At 55.7% G+C, this 16,581-nt stretch overlaps 1 protein-coding gene across 1 annotated transcript in view; it reads left to right on the forward strand.

Moving 5' to 3' along the window:
• The window catches only part of CACNA1E (calcium voltage-gated channel subunit alpha1 E), a 91,393-nt gene that overhangs the window by 52,757 nt on the left and 22,055 nt on the right, over positions 1-16,581 (forward strand). The window contains exons 18-30 of the mRNA XM_083867143.1: positions 489-586; positions 4,065-4,121; positions 5,472-6,032; positions 6,142-6,416; positions 6,994-7,153; positions 7,661-7,790; positions 8,302-8,361; positions 8,633-8,739; positions 12,571-12,582; positions 13,923-14,019; positions 15,111-15,271; positions 15,656-15,793; positions 16,318-16,519. Of these exons, the coding sequence (XP_083723269.1) occupies positions 489-586; positions 4,065-4,121; positions 5,472-6,032; positions 6,142-6,416; positions 6,994-7,153; positions 7,661-7,790; positions 8,302-8,361; positions 8,633-8,739; positions 12,571-12,582; positions 13,923-14,019; positions 15,111-15,271; positions 15,656-15,793; positions 16,318-16,519 (2,058 nt within the window). The remainder of the gene's footprint in view (positions 1-488; positions 587-4,064; positions 4,122-5,471; positions 6,033-6,141; positions 6,417-6,993; positions 7,154-7,660; positions 7,791-8,301; positions 8,362-8,632; positions 8,740-12,570; positions 12,583-13,922; positions 14,020-15,110; positions 15,272-15,655; positions 15,794-16,317; positions 16,520-16,581) is intronic.

The raw sequence follows: 16,581 nt of genomic DNA on the forward strand, positions 1-16,581 counted from the left end.
TATAAAGTGTTAGTTAACTGCCTTCACATTTTGGTCAGACAAAACAATCCCTCTAGGCCTGAAACTCAAGGACACCTCACTGTCTCAGGCCCTGAGAGATGTAAACAACAGTGAACTGGGGGAGCAAACCGGGGAAATGTGACTTCATTACCTGAAGCTGTAATTGGAGGATTAACCCCTGATATGTAAATGGACCAAACTTATAACTGTCTGAAAAACTTGTGCCCATTGTCCATCTTGGGTGTAGCCCCTCTGTGAGGCTTTTGACTGCCCAAGGTGTATCTATTGAAGGACTTTAATAAATACCCACATTATTCTCTTAACCTTGCCTAGGTAGGCACTCCAAGGCATCAGAAGTACAGGTCCCCCTCAATCCCTCAAGCTTTGGCATCAAGGGTTGCCCTGCACATCCCTCACTGCTCCCCATGGCTGAGCTTTCCCTTGGACCCCCAACATCCCACTGAGCAATGCCCCTCTTTTCTCCCCAGGATGAGCAGGAGGAAGAGGAGGCCTTCAACCAGAAGCACGCCCTTCAGAAAGCCAAAGAAGTCAGCCCCATGTCTGCCCCAAACATGCCTGCTATCGAGTGAGTGACTCCCCAACACCACCCCAGTGACCCCTCGAGCCCAGCCAGGCTTGGAAGGGCACAGAGCTGCAGCAGAGCCTGGTGTGGCTGGTTGGGGGGGCTGCCAACAAGGAAAAGGGGTCCCCACATGGGGTGACTCCCTCTCTGGGCATCTTCTTGAGGATGGATGGAGGTCTAGGAGTGTGCTTCCCATGAGCAGCAGTGTTTTTAGAGAGGTGACAGCATGGACAACAGCTCTCCAGGGAGGTCCTGAAATTGCCAACCTCTGCACCAAGCTGCAGCCTCAGTGCTTGGGCATGGCAAAAATATGCTGAAAGAGGCTTTCTGCCCCAAATATAGAGCGCAAGCACTCAGGGCTGATGGTAGGAGGCTGGGGAGGAGGAAGGTATCTCAAGTTATTCTTGAGGAGGGGTGATACTTGTTCCTGCAGAGTGTTTCTTCATGGCAGAGCTGCAGGAGAGCAGCCAGGGCTGGGGGAGAAGGGAGCAGTGGTGTCACAAATCTCCCTCGGGCTCCTTCCTTGGGAGCGAATGCAGTTAGGAAAGATGGAGCGGGTTTGTGAAACCATGTTTGATTGTACAAAAATTTGATTTGGGTGAGAAAAAAAAAGCCCCAAACCGCATAAACCTCCAGCATGGTGTTAAGAAGCCTTGTCTCTGCATTTCAGCAGGAGAAAATTCTGTTTTTTCCTTCCTAGCTGCCTTTTTTCTCTTTATTTTGCGGTGTCATATGGTCTAAATCACATAAAACTTTCAAAGTCAACATTGGAACGAGGCGTTTTGATTTGTTTCCCAAAACAGTACATTTCAGTACAGCTGAAGGGATTATTTTATTTTTTTTTCCTCTTCTTTTTTTTTTTTTTTTTTTTTTTTTTTTTTATAGAATCCCTTCCCAGGGAATTTTAGGTTTCGTTATGCTTTGAAACCTAGCCAAGCTTGTACATGGCAGAATCTCTTGCAGATTTGCTGAGAGAAACTGCTGTCTTAAGGAGAGTGCTGATCTGGGGGGGTCAGAGGTAGCCTTGGGAATGGCCCCCTCCCTGCTTTGGCAGTGGTGGGATGCTGTGGTCCCTCACCCTGCATGATTTTAGGGGCAGCAGGAATGGGGTGTGCTTGTAAGGCCTGCCTGTTCCCCCAGCAGCCACAGATTTTACCCTGGATTGGGGCTGATGGGATGTTTGTGATAAATCCGTGTCTGCCCAAGTGCTTAGGAGGGTTTAGGGGAGAGGTGGTGGAATCTGTATGTTGGCTCTGTTTCTGGATACCAGTGGGAATGTGTTGGATAAATTGAGGGAATAGAGAGCTTTAGGCTGTGGAAGAGGCTGAGGAATGGGCAGAGAGGAGAGAGGAAGAGGGGGAGATGGAATATATTAGGGCAGTAAAGGATTTGCCCACACTGCACATCCCTGATAGAGCTCTCTAGTCATTATCAAATAGAACTGGTTAGGAAAACAGATCTTTTCAACCTTTCCTTGTTGTTCCGGTGGCATTGAATGGGGAGGCATTGATATTCATGGGGCTTTTTTCTAGCTCCTCCCACTCACCAGGATGGACTGGGGTCAGGGCCGGGCAGTACGATGCCATGGTTTGGGCTGGATGACATAGTCAGCCTCAGGTTTGATGTGCTTTTGGTGGTGCTGAGCTTGCAGAGGAACAGTGGGGACAAGGCAGTGGTGACCAAGGCAGAGCAGAGCTGGCACAGTGGGGACATGGGGAGCTCAGAGTGGCAGTGTGCGGACACAGCAGCTCCATTTCCACACAGGTACCCGGCGCACACAGCTCAGCGTGGGTGTCCCTGCCCATGTGGGGATGGATGGATGGATGGATGGACGGACGGACGGATGGATGGATGGATGGATGGGTGCTCCCACATGGCCAGGGATGGCGTGGGTGGCCGTGGTGCCCGTGGGTGCTCCATGTTTGTACCTGGGTGCAGATGGCTCAGGGCTGCTCAGCGCGGGGGCTGCCAGGCGGGCGGGTGCGGGTGTGGATGCGTCTGGAGGCTCTGCCACTTGTCGTGGGGATGCTGTGGGTGCCTGGAGCTCCAGCCCTGCCTGGAGCATGCGTTGAGCCCTTCTCGTGCACGGGGATCCATGGAGATCATCAGAATCAGAGTCATTAGGTTGGAAGAGACCTCCAATATCAGGTCCAACCCAACCCTAACCTCAACTAAACCGTGGCACCAAGTGCCACATCCAGCCTTTTCTTAAACACATCCAGGGATGGTGAATCCACCACCTGCCCAGGCAGACCATTCCAATGCTTTATTACCCTTCCTGTAAAAAACTTTTTCCTGATATCCAGCCTGTATTTCCCTTGGTGCAGCTTAAGGCTGTGTCCTCTCAGTGCTGCCTGGAGTGAGAGATCAACCCCACCTGACTACAAACACCTTTCAGGGAGTTGTAGAGAGTGATAAGGTCACCTCTGAGTCTTCTCTTCTCCAGGCTGAACAACCCCAGCTCCCTCAGTCGTTCCTCATAGGGCTTGTGCTCCAAGCCCCACACCAACCTTGTTGCCCTCCTCCATCCATCACTGGTATGACTGGAGCACCTCTCCTGTGAGCTTGGGCTGGGAGGACTGAAGTTGTTAAGCCTGGAGACCTTAGAGCACCTTGAGAGGGACTTCTGACTGGTGCTTAGTGTGCTTAGTGGATTTTTGACAAGGGATAGGACAAGGGGGGATGTCTTCAGACTGTTAGGAAGTGGTCACAACAGTGAGCCTGCCAGAGCTAAAGAGGTGTTTGGACAGTGCTCTCAGGCACATAGTGGGTGGGATTCTTTGGATTGTCCTGTGCAGGACCAGGAGCTGGGTTCAATGATCCTTGTGGGTCCCTTCAAACTCAGGATGTTCTGTGTTTGTATGATTGCATATTCTCAAGGCCGTGTTCTCTTGGAGTTGTGCATATCTGAATGTTTTCTCTGCTGACACAAAGGTTGAAGCCTGGAATCTCCCCAGCTGCTAACGTGTGTGAAGGGCCCTGCCAGCCCTGTTAACTTGCTCTGTGTGAGGGCTGCTCAGGTGACAGGAGCTCTGTGGCATCTCAGCCTGGCCTTGTGCCTTGTGTTTGCTGGGGAGCTTCACCTTCCCCTCTGTTCTGCCAGGGCAGCATCAGCTCACAGGTGATGGCTCTGAGCAGCTCAGGGCTGGCCTGATGCATTGCTTCCTCTTTCCAACTGCCACGTGTGTCTCAGGAGAAGTGAATTTGGAGCAGTCTGAGACAGCTGTTAACTATCCGAGGATGTCTGGGAGCTTCTGAAGGGCTGGAGCCTGCACTGCTGTCCCGGTGCTCGACATGGGGAAGGCTCCCATGGAACAGTGTCAGCCTGGGCAGCCTGTGACCAGCGTGCCCGTGGGGGCTTGGCTGTAGATGTGCAGGGCCAGGACGAGGCCGCTGCGCTGCCCAGGGAGGGGGGACAGCTCTCCACACTGCCCATACGAGTGGAAGGAGGGGATTGAACCCGTTTGTTTTTCCTCCGCAGAAGAGACAGGCGGAGGAGACACCACATGTCGATGTGGGAGCCACGCAGCAGCCACCTGTATGTGGGCGGCGGGGGCGCGTGTCCGTCTGTGCCTCCTGTGCTGTCTGTGCGTCCGCGGGGCCGGGGCACACCCCGCTCCCCTCCGGCCTGGCCGGCAGGGACGGGAGCGGGAATTCATTGTGTGTGTGTGTGTGTGTGTGTGTGTGTGTGTGTGTGCTGTATCCGTGTGCCCCTGTGCTCCCCCCGGCCGTGTGCCGGTTCCTATGGCCGTGTGCCGGTCCCCATGGCCGTGTGCCGGTCCCCATGGCCGTGTGCCAGTCCCCATGACCGTGTCCTGGTCCCCATGGCCATGTCCCGGTCCCCATGGCCGTGTGCCGGTCCCCATGGCCGTGTCCCAGTCCCTATGGCCATGTGCCGGTCCCCATGGCCGTGTGCCGGTCCCTATGGCCGTGTGCCGGTCCCTATGGCCGTGTGCCGGTCCCTATGGCCGTGTCTCGATCCCCATGGCCATGTCCCGGTCCCCATGGCTGTGTCCCAGTCCCTATGGCCATGTGCCGGTCCCCATGGCCGTGTCCCGGTCCCCATGGCCGTGTGCCAGTCCCCATGGCCGTGTCCCAGTCCCTATGGCTGTGTCCCGGTCCCTATGGCCGTGTCCTGGTCCCCATGGCCGTGTGCCGGTCCCCATGGCCGTGTGCCGGTACCCCCGGCCGTGTCCCGGTCACCCCGGCCGTGTGCTGATCCCCCTGTTTGCGGTGCCCGGCCACTGCCTGTCGCTCACTGCCCCTGGGTGTGCCGTGTGGTGTCAGGAGCGCCCCTGGGTGCTCCTGGGTGTTTTTCCCTGTGCCGCGGGAGTGTCGGGAAGGGCACGTCTGTCTTTCTCCAGGGTGTTGTTTTATCGGGCTGTAAATGTTTTGTGGCACAGCCCAGAAGCCCGGTGCAGCTCCTTCCCCTCAAGCCTCAGGGCAGGGTTTTTTGATCCGGGATGTGCTGGGAGAGAGGCGAGGAGAGGTCCCTGGATGCAGCAGGAGGCCCGTATTTAAGATGTCCCCAGGCAGTGAGACGAGAGGAAGGTTGTCCCTGCCTATCTGGGATAGGGCAAGCCAGGATGCTGGCTGCTGCCAGAAGCTGGACGTGATGCCTGAAAGCTTCAGGGCAGCAGCGAGGCCGCTGGGGCTGGTCATCTATCAGCCTGATGCTTTCTGAAGGGGCACAAGAACACTCTCAGCCCCATTTCCAGCCCCCCGCCAGCACCGGAGGGACACTGACAAAGCCTTAGCACACACGGCCTGTAACCCTGGCGGTGGCACTTCTTTCTCCCTGGGATTCCCAGATTAAATCCAGGGCGTGTGTGTCACCGGGGGATGGTGTGGGCGGCGGGACGGTGACCCCTGGCTGTCCCCCCTGCAGGCGGGAGCGTCGCCGGCGCCACCACATGTCGGTGTGGGAGCAGCGCACCAGCCAGCTGCGCCGGCACATGCAGATGTCCAGCCAGGAGGGCATCAACAAGGATGAGCCGCCCCTCATCAATCCCCACGCCAGCATCTTCCGCAGGAAGAGGCCCGGGGAGGGCCTGGAGAAATGCGCTGAGGAGCAGGGCAAGGCCGAGGGGCCCGAGCAGCCGGTCCCAGGGGCCAACCCCGGCGGTGGCGAGGACAGGACCAAGCGGGACGCGTGGCAGCAGAAATCTTGCCACGGGAACTGTGAGGCAGGAGAACAGGACGGGGCAGGAGGCAGCGCCGAGGACAGGGCCAGGATGAGGCAGAGCCAGCGGCGCAGCCGGCACCGCAGAGCCCGCCTGGAGGGGAAGGACACGGCCGGCACCCTGGGGAGCCGCTCGGCCAGCCAGGAGACGGGGCTGGAGGAGGCCAGCACCGCCGAGGGGGCACAGGACGGGGACCGGCGTGGGGACGCGGCTGCGGCAGAGGCGCTGATCCCGGGGGATCCAGAGGCAAGCGGGGACTCCATTAGGTCGGTACCTGCAGAGGGCATCTTGCCATCCCCACAGCTCCTCATATTCTCTTCTTCTCCTATCCCCCTACCTTCTCACACCCCTTTTTGTCCCCTGTCCCTGCTGCAGGACAAACGGGGTCCCTGCGGGCGACGCCGACCTGATGGGGAGCGCCAAGAAGGGGACCCCCCCACACGCCCCCCATGAGCTGTCCCAGGGGAAGACGGGCAACCTGACGGAGCAGGAGTGCAGCAGCCCGGACACGAGCGAGCAGGCGCTGCTGGAGCCCAGCCGCACCGTGAGCCGCAGCGAGCCCGACCTGTCCTCCATCACCCCCAACACCGAGAAGGCCACCGAGAGCACGGCCATCATGATCGATGTGCACGACTCCGCTGTGGTACAGAGTGAGGACCCATCTCTCTTTCCTGAGCCCCTCTCCCAGCCCTTTGGGGGCCCTGCAGGGGTGGGAAGCTGCTTGCATGGCTTTTCCTACCCGTGTCCAAAAGCTGGGGGAAGATCTCTGTGCTGCTCTTTGCACTACCTCCCTCCAGCACCCCAGTTTTGCCAGAGAGCCCAAATGCTGATGCGCCAGCATCCCATTTCTCACCTCTTTCCATCCACCCCTTTATCTGATCCATCATTTCCCCTTCCTCTCTGCCTGGGCAAAACTTTTGTATTCCCTGTTTTTCCTGGAACATCTGTAGCCTCCGGCAGCTCACTGTCACTCAAACCCCTTAGCGGCATCCTCGCTGTCAAGGTGAGCTGCTTTAAACAGTGTTATTAATTAACCAGCAAGGTGAAGAGTGGCCTTGTTAAACCCATTTCATCTGCTCCATCCCAGCAGCTCCTGCATTTTCCTCCTGCCTAGTCCCTCTCCCTGTGACAGCACAGGGGTTCAGAGCAGGAATGAGGGGGGTTGCTGGGACACCCCAGGGTGTTGTCTGGGTGCAAGGCCGGGCAAAGGCTCTCGCTTTCCTGCAGTTAGCAACAAGACAGATGGTGAAGCCAGCCCCTTAAAAGAGGCCGAGACCAAAGAGGATGAGGAAGAAATGGAGAAGAAGAAGAGGAAGAAGGAAAAGAGCGAGACGGGCAAAGCAATGGTGCCGCACAGCTCCATGTTCATCTTCAGCACCACCAACCCGTGAGATGTTTTCCACACTGGGGCTGGGGAGGGCTGCAAGGGGAAGGACCCCAGACATCACCAAAACCAGGGAATCCCTGTGAGAAGGGAGCTGAGCATCTCCCAAACAGGCCACGGAGTTCCCCAAGCCCCACATTGCTCTCCCTCAGTGGTAGCTGTGCTCATGGCTCTGTCTCCCAGTTGCTGATTGCTAAGCTGGGACTTTTATTCATTGTTTGTTACATTTACCTGCAGTTTTCTGCTGCTCTGTAGCTCTTCCCCAGGTCCAGCAGCCTGGAAGAGTAAGCACCCCAATTTCTTAGGGACTCTCCCTGCCTGTCTGTGGGGCTGAAACAGCTGAGAAGAGGGATCAACAAGCCCAGGCACCCCTTGGGCTCCCCTCTTCTGCTCCTCAGGCTTTTGCTGCCCATGTCCCCACCCTGGAAGGTGGTGATATGGGGTGGGCTTTGCACAGGGGCTGTGGCCTTCCAGGGGCTCACAGGTGGCGTGTGGGCTCTGTCCCTGCAGGGTGAGAAGGGCCTGCCACTACATCGTGAACCTGCGCTACTTCGAGATGTGCATCCTGCTGGTGATCGCTGCCAGCAGCATCGCCCTGGCCGCCGAGGATCCTGTCCTCACCAACTCCGACCGCAACAAAGTGATTGCAGCCCCCTTCCACTCCCCCCTCCGGGCCAGGCAGGGTCCTGGAGGGCTTTAGCTCTGTAGGATCAGGGCAGCCAGGTCGTGGCACTTGCACTGTGCCGTGGAATCTGGCTTCTTCCCTATCACTTTCTGTTATGAGTCGTGGGAGTTGCTTGCAGCTTCCCCCACATGTAGAGTTTAGAGCCTGGGGAGAGACCAGGATACCTGGTCAGCTGTAAAGTGGCTTGACCTGAGGAGATGCTGCTACAGGCACTGGTATGGGGCACATGATCCTGGCTAGCAGCGTCATTTCCAAGCCATTTGCATGGGGAATGATTCCCTCTTGCCTGCACAGGCTGGGGTTGGGGCTGCCATGAACTCTTAGGGATGAGTGTGTGGGACTCATCCTTTGGGACAAGCAAACAAACCCTGTATCTGCCCCTGAGCCAAGCTGCTGTAGCTGGGTGTCTGGGTGGGCACAGTTTGCTCAGCAGCAGCTGCAGAGCACCTGTGGCCTCTCTCTGCAGGTGCTGAGGTATTTCGACTACGTCTTCACTGGTGTCTTCACTTTCGAGATGGTGATCAAGGTAAGAGCCCTGACAGGATGCAGCATCCCTGAGAAACAGTTTTGCAGTTCTGGTCTTCATTTTAGATGGTGGAGACCTTAAAGTCTGGTTCTTAGCAGTGGTGGTCCAGAGTGCTCAGCACTTCCTTTATCAGCCTTGAGGCTTCCACAAAATCCTACATCCAGGACACTGGGATGTGTCTGCAGTGTCCCTGTCCCCCAGCCTGTCCCTTCCGCTTGATGTCTGAGCTGCTCATTCCCTGCCTGCTTTTCTCTCTGTATCTCCCCTCCAGATGATTGATCAGGGCTTGATCCTGCAGGATGGCTCCTACTTCCGAGACCTCTGGAACATCCTGGATTTCATCGTGGTGGTGGGAGCGCTGGTGGCTTTTGCCTTGGCGTAAGTGGTTGTTGTCCTTGTCAGCTCCCTGCCTTCCCTCAGCTGAGGTGGGAGAAGGATGCACACAAGGATGTATGTTATGGCTACTAGACTCTGATTTCTTTTCATGTTTTATTTCTCTGCACCCTCCTGCTCTGCTTCTGGGACGGCTCCTGGCAGTCGTGTGTGCCTGCTCCAGAGATGTGTTTCTCCTTGTTAGAAGCTGGTGAGAAAGCAGGCAGGGAGAAAGGCAAGGCAAGCTGGAGATGCTAGGAAGAAGTTGGTGGCAAAAGTGGATTTGAAACAGAGCAGAAGGGGCTGTTAGAGAGAGGAAAAATGGTCTAAAGGTGACAGAGCTGGAGTTACACACCTGCTATGCATCTTGGGGTGCACAGAGACAGCAAAAGCAGCAGCCTGCCAGGAGGAGCTGCCCTCTGAACATGTTTGTGCTGCAAATGGTACCCCTGGCTGGTGACTTTTCCTCTGGTTTGAGGGGGACATTGCTCTGGAGCCCTGTGGGAATGGGAATGAGGCCAGTGAGGTGTGTGCCAGTGTCCTCTGTGGCATCATGGAGAGGGCTGTGTGCTTGCTCTGCAGCCTCCCCACTGAGCATTGCTTTGAGACTGGACTCTGGTACTGAGCTTGTGGCACCTGTGGGTGCTGGGATGTCCATGCCATGGAGGGCAGGAGCATGCAAGGGTGAGTTTCCTGCTGCTCTGATGTCCCCTGTGCTGCTGGCTGGGGCAAAGGGTGCAGTTAGGGAGGGATATGTGGTGCCAAGGTGATGCTTGCAGGGAAGGGACATCCCCTTGTCCTCAGGGCTGTGCTGCCTCACTGGTGCCCAAGGAGGGAGAGGAGGAGAGACTCAGGCTCCTTTGTCACTCTGTTGTTCTCTCTTTGTGCTTGTGACACTGGCAGCAGTGGCTGGTGACAGGGGAGGGCCTGGCAGCCACTCAGACTGGAGCCTTGGCCGCAGCTCAGGTACCCTGTGGGGCTCCCAGGGTGGCCACGAGGTCCCTCCATGGATTACAGCCCATGATCCATCCCTCCCATCTCACCCCAGACTGGGCAGCAGCTCCTTCTCCTGGTTCTCACCCACTTGTACCCCCCTAGCTCAGTTCTTCCCTCACCCTCCCTCACCCCATTCCATGTCCCTGCTCTCTCCTTGGGACGAGCATGGGAGAATTCAGCTCACTCAGCACAGAGATGGAGCAGCCCCTGGGCAGGGCAGGGGGCTGACAGCAGGCCCTGGCATGGGGCAGGAGCTTGGGGCAGGTTTGCTGGCTGGGGACAACGCTCTGGAAGGCCACACGGGCCACCAGGAGGGTGGATTGAACATCTCCAGGGTCTGGCTGATCCCTCCTCTGCCAGGACAGCCCCTCAGAGCATGTCTGGCAGGGCTCAAGGGCATCAGCAGCCTCAAGATGCACTGACTGGTTTGAGGAGGACAAGGGAGCCTTTTCCTCCCAAGGCAGCTTCCATCAGGAATTTTGATGGCTGAAGGAGCACAGGATGTTGGCTCAGCCTGCTCCTGTGTGGAGGGGTGTCCTCACCAATGGGCAGTGATTGTTTGCTGTCCCTCTGCCCTCACCCCACGAGGGTGGCACAGTTCCTGCAGTGGCTCCTGCAGCTGGCAGGGCCCAGCATGGAGCATATGGAGAAGCTGCCCGGCCCCTTCCAGCCCTGCTTGCCACCTGCCTGCCTCCAGCCACCCTCCTGAGGGAAAGACATTCCCTCTGGGCTTGGGGCAGCTGAATTATCGAGGGTGAGCACCCCCACGGGCTGTGGTACCGAAGCCCTTCCCGTGGAGAAGGCCTTGGCATTGCCACACACGTTTCCACCCAGCACTGGTGTCTCCTGCTCTCTCTGGCAGCCGCAGCTGGGTAGACACTGAGCTGCCTGTGCCACGGGCAGGGGCTTTTTATCATGTAAACCTGCGGGATTGTCCGTCTGCCCCGCCTCCAGCCTGGCTCCTGCTGGAGGAGATGAGCTCATGGCTTCGGGAGTGAAGGGAACAAAGGCACCACGGTGATTTCCGATGGGTTCATACATTATAAAGCATTTATAAGAACACCTGCCTCTCCGCTCTGCAGCCCAGCACTGCCACAGCCGCGGGAGCTGCAGGATATTCACCAGCCCTCCATGTCCCAGCCTGCTGCCTTCCCTCTCACCCTCCTTCCTGCTCTCCAGGGGAAAACTCTGGTGGTGATATTTCAATCTGTCTCCTTTTCCTTCTCCCTCCATGAGCTCTTGGGTGTGGGGCCAGGGCAGGGGGAGTCTTCTCCTCCTTCTCCTTCTCCTTCTCCTTCTCCTTCTCCTTCTCCTTCTCCTTCTCCTTCTCCTTCTCCTTCTCTCCTCCATGCTGCTGGATGGGAACAGCAATGCCCATGGAGCAGCTGTGGTGATTACCTGGATGAGAGCAGCTGGTGACCTAGTCCAGCACTTCCCAGTAGGAATTCTGGGATGTGCCATGCAGGTTTCCTGCCCCTTTGGCCTCTCCTCTGCACTCTGGTTTTCCCACAGGGGGTCCTGAGTGGCCCTGGGCACAGCAGGCAGTCCTTGAGCTGGTTCAGCAGTGCCTCCATCACCCACAGTTGTCCATGCCACATCCAAATCCCTGATAACCAAGTGCCCACCCACAGAGCCATCTCTGTGTGCCATTGTGGTGTGTCCACTGCTCCCTTGGAGGCCTGAGGGAGAGGCTGTCTTCAAATCCGGAGGGAGAGGCTGTCTTCATCCATCCATAGCTCTCCACGTGGAAAGCTAATACATCAATCCATACACAGCCTAAATAAAAAGCTGTAAATCTCCAAAGAGCTCAAATTAAATTAACTGAAATGACCAGAACCACAACTGAAGACCCTGCTGGCCTTTGCCTCCTTCCGAGAAGGTATTTCACAGCCATTTTGCTGAGCTGTCCAAGGGTGGTAGAAAGGTTTGTGGAGAGGTTGAGTGGCCAGTGTGGAGCCCTTGGTGTGCAAGGGCTGATTATCCAGCAGAGGAGCCTCCTTCCTTGCAGAATCTCCTTGTGCCCATTGGCACCAGGGCCTGGAAGCAAGAAGGACCCCCTTAGGTACTGGCAAATAACCTGGTGTGGGGCAGCTCAGGACAGAGGTCCCACCACAGCAGTGCTGCAAAGTTAAATTGTCACCTTTTCAGCGCAGCTCCCATATGTTGGACTAACACACAGCCAGGAGCTGGGGTTAGTTTCGTGTGTTTTCGAGAATGTTTTACTTACAGGCTTTTCTTCCAGTGCTGAGCACTTTGTGTGCACATGGCAGGGACTTGGCTCAAACAGGGACAGAGGCTTGGTTATAACCAGGGGCCTCAGAGCCCACCTTGGCTTGTCCAATCAAGTGTTCTGCTGGCCTGCAGGAGATCCTGCACTGCAGCTCAGGCCTCTATTCAGTGGAGCTCTCAGTAGAGGTGATTTAGCAGGATTTGGATGGGAACTGTGGCTTGAAGGTGGGTTCCCTTGGAGGCACCTGCCTTTGGCTCACTGACCCCCACAGCTCCTGGCTAATGAGGACCATGTGCCTTGCTGCTGTTGCCCACTGTCTCACTCCATACAGGTTCCTCTTGCAGCAGAGCTTTGACTACGTGCCCTGCACCCAAAACCTCCAGCAGGGAGAGCAGGAGGGGCCTCTGGGTGAGCCCATCCCTGGAGATGTGCCCCATGCTGAAGGGTACAACATGGTCCACTCACCATGCCTTTCACCTGAGGTCTGGGGTGGTGGGCAGCTGCTGCAGGGTCCCCATGCAGCTTCCCTGACACTTTTCTTACCTCCCTCCTCTCTTTCTTTTTCCTCTCTATGCTGGTGCTGCTTGGCTGCTGTGCTGGATCGCCGACAGGAATGCTTTGGGGTAACTATGGTGCTCAAGGTCCTGTGGGGAGCTGATCCTGGGAATGCAGGGGGGTGGGTGCAGGTGGATGTCAGTCTGTCCAGCACCTGGGCTGACCCTTAGCTGCATTTTCAGGGACTGAAGCATGCTGCTCTGCAGGCACTGCTGAGGGCTGGAGGGATCCCCCCTCAGCGGGTGTCAGACACTGCAGTTGGGGTGTCCTTGGTGACAACTTGCACCAGCTGAGTGCTGCCCTCAAACTCTCACCCCAGCCCTCAGTCCCTTATCCAGGCCCTATTTCTCAGCAGAACAGGAGCAAAGTGAGCCCTAGGTCTGTCTGTACAGTTGCTTCCCATGCATGTGAGGGCTGTGCTCATAGGGAGGACTATTAATTAGTGGTTTTGTTTACATCTTGTAATGATTAAGCCCATTATTGTACTACTCCCTGTTGCATTAACCCTTGCCAAGGAGCTGTGTAATTGGGAGCATCTGTTGTTGCAAGTAATTTCCTTGACTTTTTCCAAGGGTGCCTGGTGGATCCAGGCTGTGTCACCTTCACCAAGACCTCACTGCTCCACCCTGAGGTCCAGCCTTTGGTTAAAAGACTAGAAACCCGCCCCGGTATTGTGGTTGGGGAATAATCATCATATTCAAGAAATGAGGGTCATGAGGGGGCTTTTCTACAGAATTCTGCTGGTAAGCTCTGCCTCCCTCAGCTGACTTGGGGTGAAGGCAAGAGCAGCCCTGATCTGGAGAGATTTTAGAGACCATTCCAAAGGCTCCAACCTGTGCCTTGGGCAGGGACACTTTCCACTAGACCAGGTTGCTCAGGGCTCCACCTTACTTTGCCTGGAACACTTCCAGGGATGGGGCACTCACAATTTCCCTGGCAATGCAGGCCCCATTGAGTGAACCTCCCTCGTTTTATTCTGAATTTCTTGCAAGTGAAGGGAAACAATTTGCAGTGATGGTGGCCCCGTGCAAGCCCCATTTTCAGACAGCGTGTGTCTGAAGGAGGGAAGCAAACCTCCTGTGCCCTGCAAACTTCCTGGCACTGCCTGCCCCAGCCCTGGCACTGCTTCCCACAGTGAGGGGTTTGTTCAGGTCACGGGAAGGGTGCTAATCTCTGTGAAGGGAAGGTTGCCTTGTTTTCCATCCCTGCCAGCTGTCAGCGTGCGTGTTGGAGGAGCCGCCTTTAGGTGGGCTGAGCGCTCAGCGGTGTTTGTGCCCCTCCTGTTCCCACCTTCACACGTGCTGGGAGGGTGTTGTCGGCAGCTCAGCTCCCCAGGGCACCCAGGTCTACAAGGTTATTGTCTCTCTGTTCCATTTTTGGGTGCGTGTCCCTCCCTCCGGCGCGACAGGACCAACAAGGGCCGAGATATCAAGACCATCAAGTCTCTCCGTGTGCTGCGGGTCTTGAGGCCCCTGAAAACCATCAAGAGATTGCCCAAGCTGAAGGTAATGAGCTCCATCTCCTGCCTTACATCCTCTTCTCCTCTTCCCTGGGAGCAGGGACCACCACAGTGATTTGCTTGTGAGCAATAAACAAGTTGTGTTCAAAGCTTTTGGGGTGTTTTAGGAGCCCCGTCTGCAACCACAACACCCTTCAGGCTGCTTTGTGTCTGGAGGTGCAATGAGATTTTAAAAGCAAGCCTGGACCACTGCAAGGTGTCCTGAAGTAGCTCCTCTGCCAGGGAAAGTGGGGACAAAATGAGCAAAGCCCAGACGTTCTCCTGAAAAATAGGCTGCCCTGGTTTTGGAGAGCTCAAATATCTTTCCAAAGTTTTTGATCTTTCCCACCAGAGCAGGTTGCAAACAGCTCGGGGTTTTGTGTGCTGTGCTGTCATGCTGTTGCACTGGAGAGGGATTTCCCATCTCAATAATGGGATTATTTCTGCATCACAGGTAGGATTATGAATTTCCCTATCTTGGCTGATGGGGCACAGAGCCAAAAAAGAGTATGAGGCTGAGGAAGCCCTTTTTAAAACTTGTAAGTAGTTGGGCTGATTGATGAGACCCAGGGTGGCACCCCAGAAACATGGATTTTTTCCCCAGCCTTTTTTCCTGTTCAGTGGATGGACTCAGCCTGTGTCAGTTCATTTCTGGAAGTGCCTGTCTCCATCATGAAACAGAGATAAGGACAATCCCCACTTGAAGTGCTGTGAGAACCAGGGCCGAGAGCCCTAAGGAACATGCTGCTGTGGCAGGCAGAGGTATTTGCTCTGCCTTGTTATTTGGGATGATGTGAAATGATTAAGTGTTTGCTAATTAGTCTTGAGTGCTGCTAATTGGATCATTAGGATGGTTCCCTGTCTGCTTCCCTGGTTGCAGAGAACACTGAGGATACAAATATCCATCCCTGGTGCTTTCTCAGGGGCTGCCTGGTGCCTCCACATGTGCTGTGGGTACTCTGGGTGTTAACCTCCTTCACAGAATAGCTTTTGGCCTGGGAGAAGGCCCAGCTCTTTCCCCAGCAAGTAGCCTGGTCTTAGTCCTGCCCTTTTCCAGGGCTGTAGGTTCCCCAGGGTGAGCCCTGCCCTCCCTTTCAGGCCGTTTTTGACTGCGTGGTGACGTCCCTCAAGAACGTCTTCAACATCCTCATTGTCTACAAGCTCTTCATGTTCATCTTCGCCGTCATCGCCGTGCAGCTCTTCAAGGGGAAGTTCTTCTACTGCACTGACAGCTCCAAGGACACACAGAAGGACTGCATGTAGGTGCCCTGTGGAGTAGGTCTGGTGCTGCTGACCCCTCTGGCAAGGGCAGGACGCTGGGTCGTGTCTGCTGTGAAGTCCTTGGCCATGACTTGCTTCTGGGGATGGCATGGGCTGAGCCCTGCCCCAGTGCTGTGGCCTGTCCTTCTGTGGGGTGCAGAGCCCTTCATTTGTTCCTGTTCTTTCCTCCTTCTCTCTGCTCTTTTACTTTCCCCTTCTCTCTCCCTTTCCTCATGGTTGTTATCCAGATCCTTCCCATTTCTCCCTGCGGGAGGAGAGGTGACCCCCCCCCACACCCACGCTGCTCCCAGGGTTCAAACCCACCATGCCATACCTCTGGCAACCCAAAAACCCAAGGTCACTGCTCCCTCCCAACCTTACAGAGGGAACTATGTGGACCATGAGAAGAACAAGATGGAGGTGAAATGCCGAGAGTGGAAGAGGCACGAGTTCCACTATGACAACATCATCTGGGCTCTGCTCACCCTCTTCACTGTGTCCACCGGCGAGGGGTGGCCCCAGTGAGTATTCTGTCTCCTTGAATGAGGCTGCTCACATCCCTGTTGGGGTGGTCAGGTTACACCCAGTGGGACTGAGAGAGGAGCTGCTGGGCAGGGAGGCAGAGAGAATAATAAATTATACCAGCACAGAAGAGCTTTTAGCACCCCTGTGAGGCTGGGGCCATGGCTGGGGTTAGCTTCTTCCTTAGGGACTGAATGGTGGATAATCTCTTTCCTGCGTGGCCTGGAGATATATTTTAGGTCAATATTAGGGATAATGGTAGGACTGGACCTCTCTAAATGCTCATGTGAGTTTGGGCAATATTTTTTTTCTCTGTGTGCAGAGCACAGGAAAATCCATTTTCCTTTAGGGATGTGGCAAAGCACCATAAAACAAGCTGTAGCCATTTAAAAGGGTCAGCCTTGAAGGCAGATTAGGCCAGAGCTTTACCTTGTCGTTATACAAGCGTGGATAGACAGAGCTGAGTCCCATTGGAAGTGATGGATGTATCCCTGGTTGCTTTTCTCCATCTCTCTACCCACAGGGTGCTGCAGCACTCGGTGGATGTGACGGAGGAGGACCGCGGGCCTAGCCGCAGCAACCGCATGGAGATGTCCATTTTTTATGTCGTCTACTTTGTGGTCTTCCCCTTCTTCTTCGTCAACATCTTTGTGGCTCTCATCATCATCACGTTCCAAGAGCAAGGAGACAAAATGATGGAGGAGTGCAGCCTGGAGAAGAATGAGGTATGGTCTGGGGAGGGGGAACGAGGACATTTCCATGGAGTTTTTAGCAATTTGGGAGCTTG

This window comes from Zosterops lateralis, assembly GCF_965231275.1.
Source record: "Zosterops lateralis genome assembly, chromosome: 9".
Classification (NCBI taxonomy): domain Eukaryota; kingdom Metazoa; phylum Chordata; class Aves; order Passeriformes; family Zosteropidae; genus Zosterops; species Zosterops lateralis.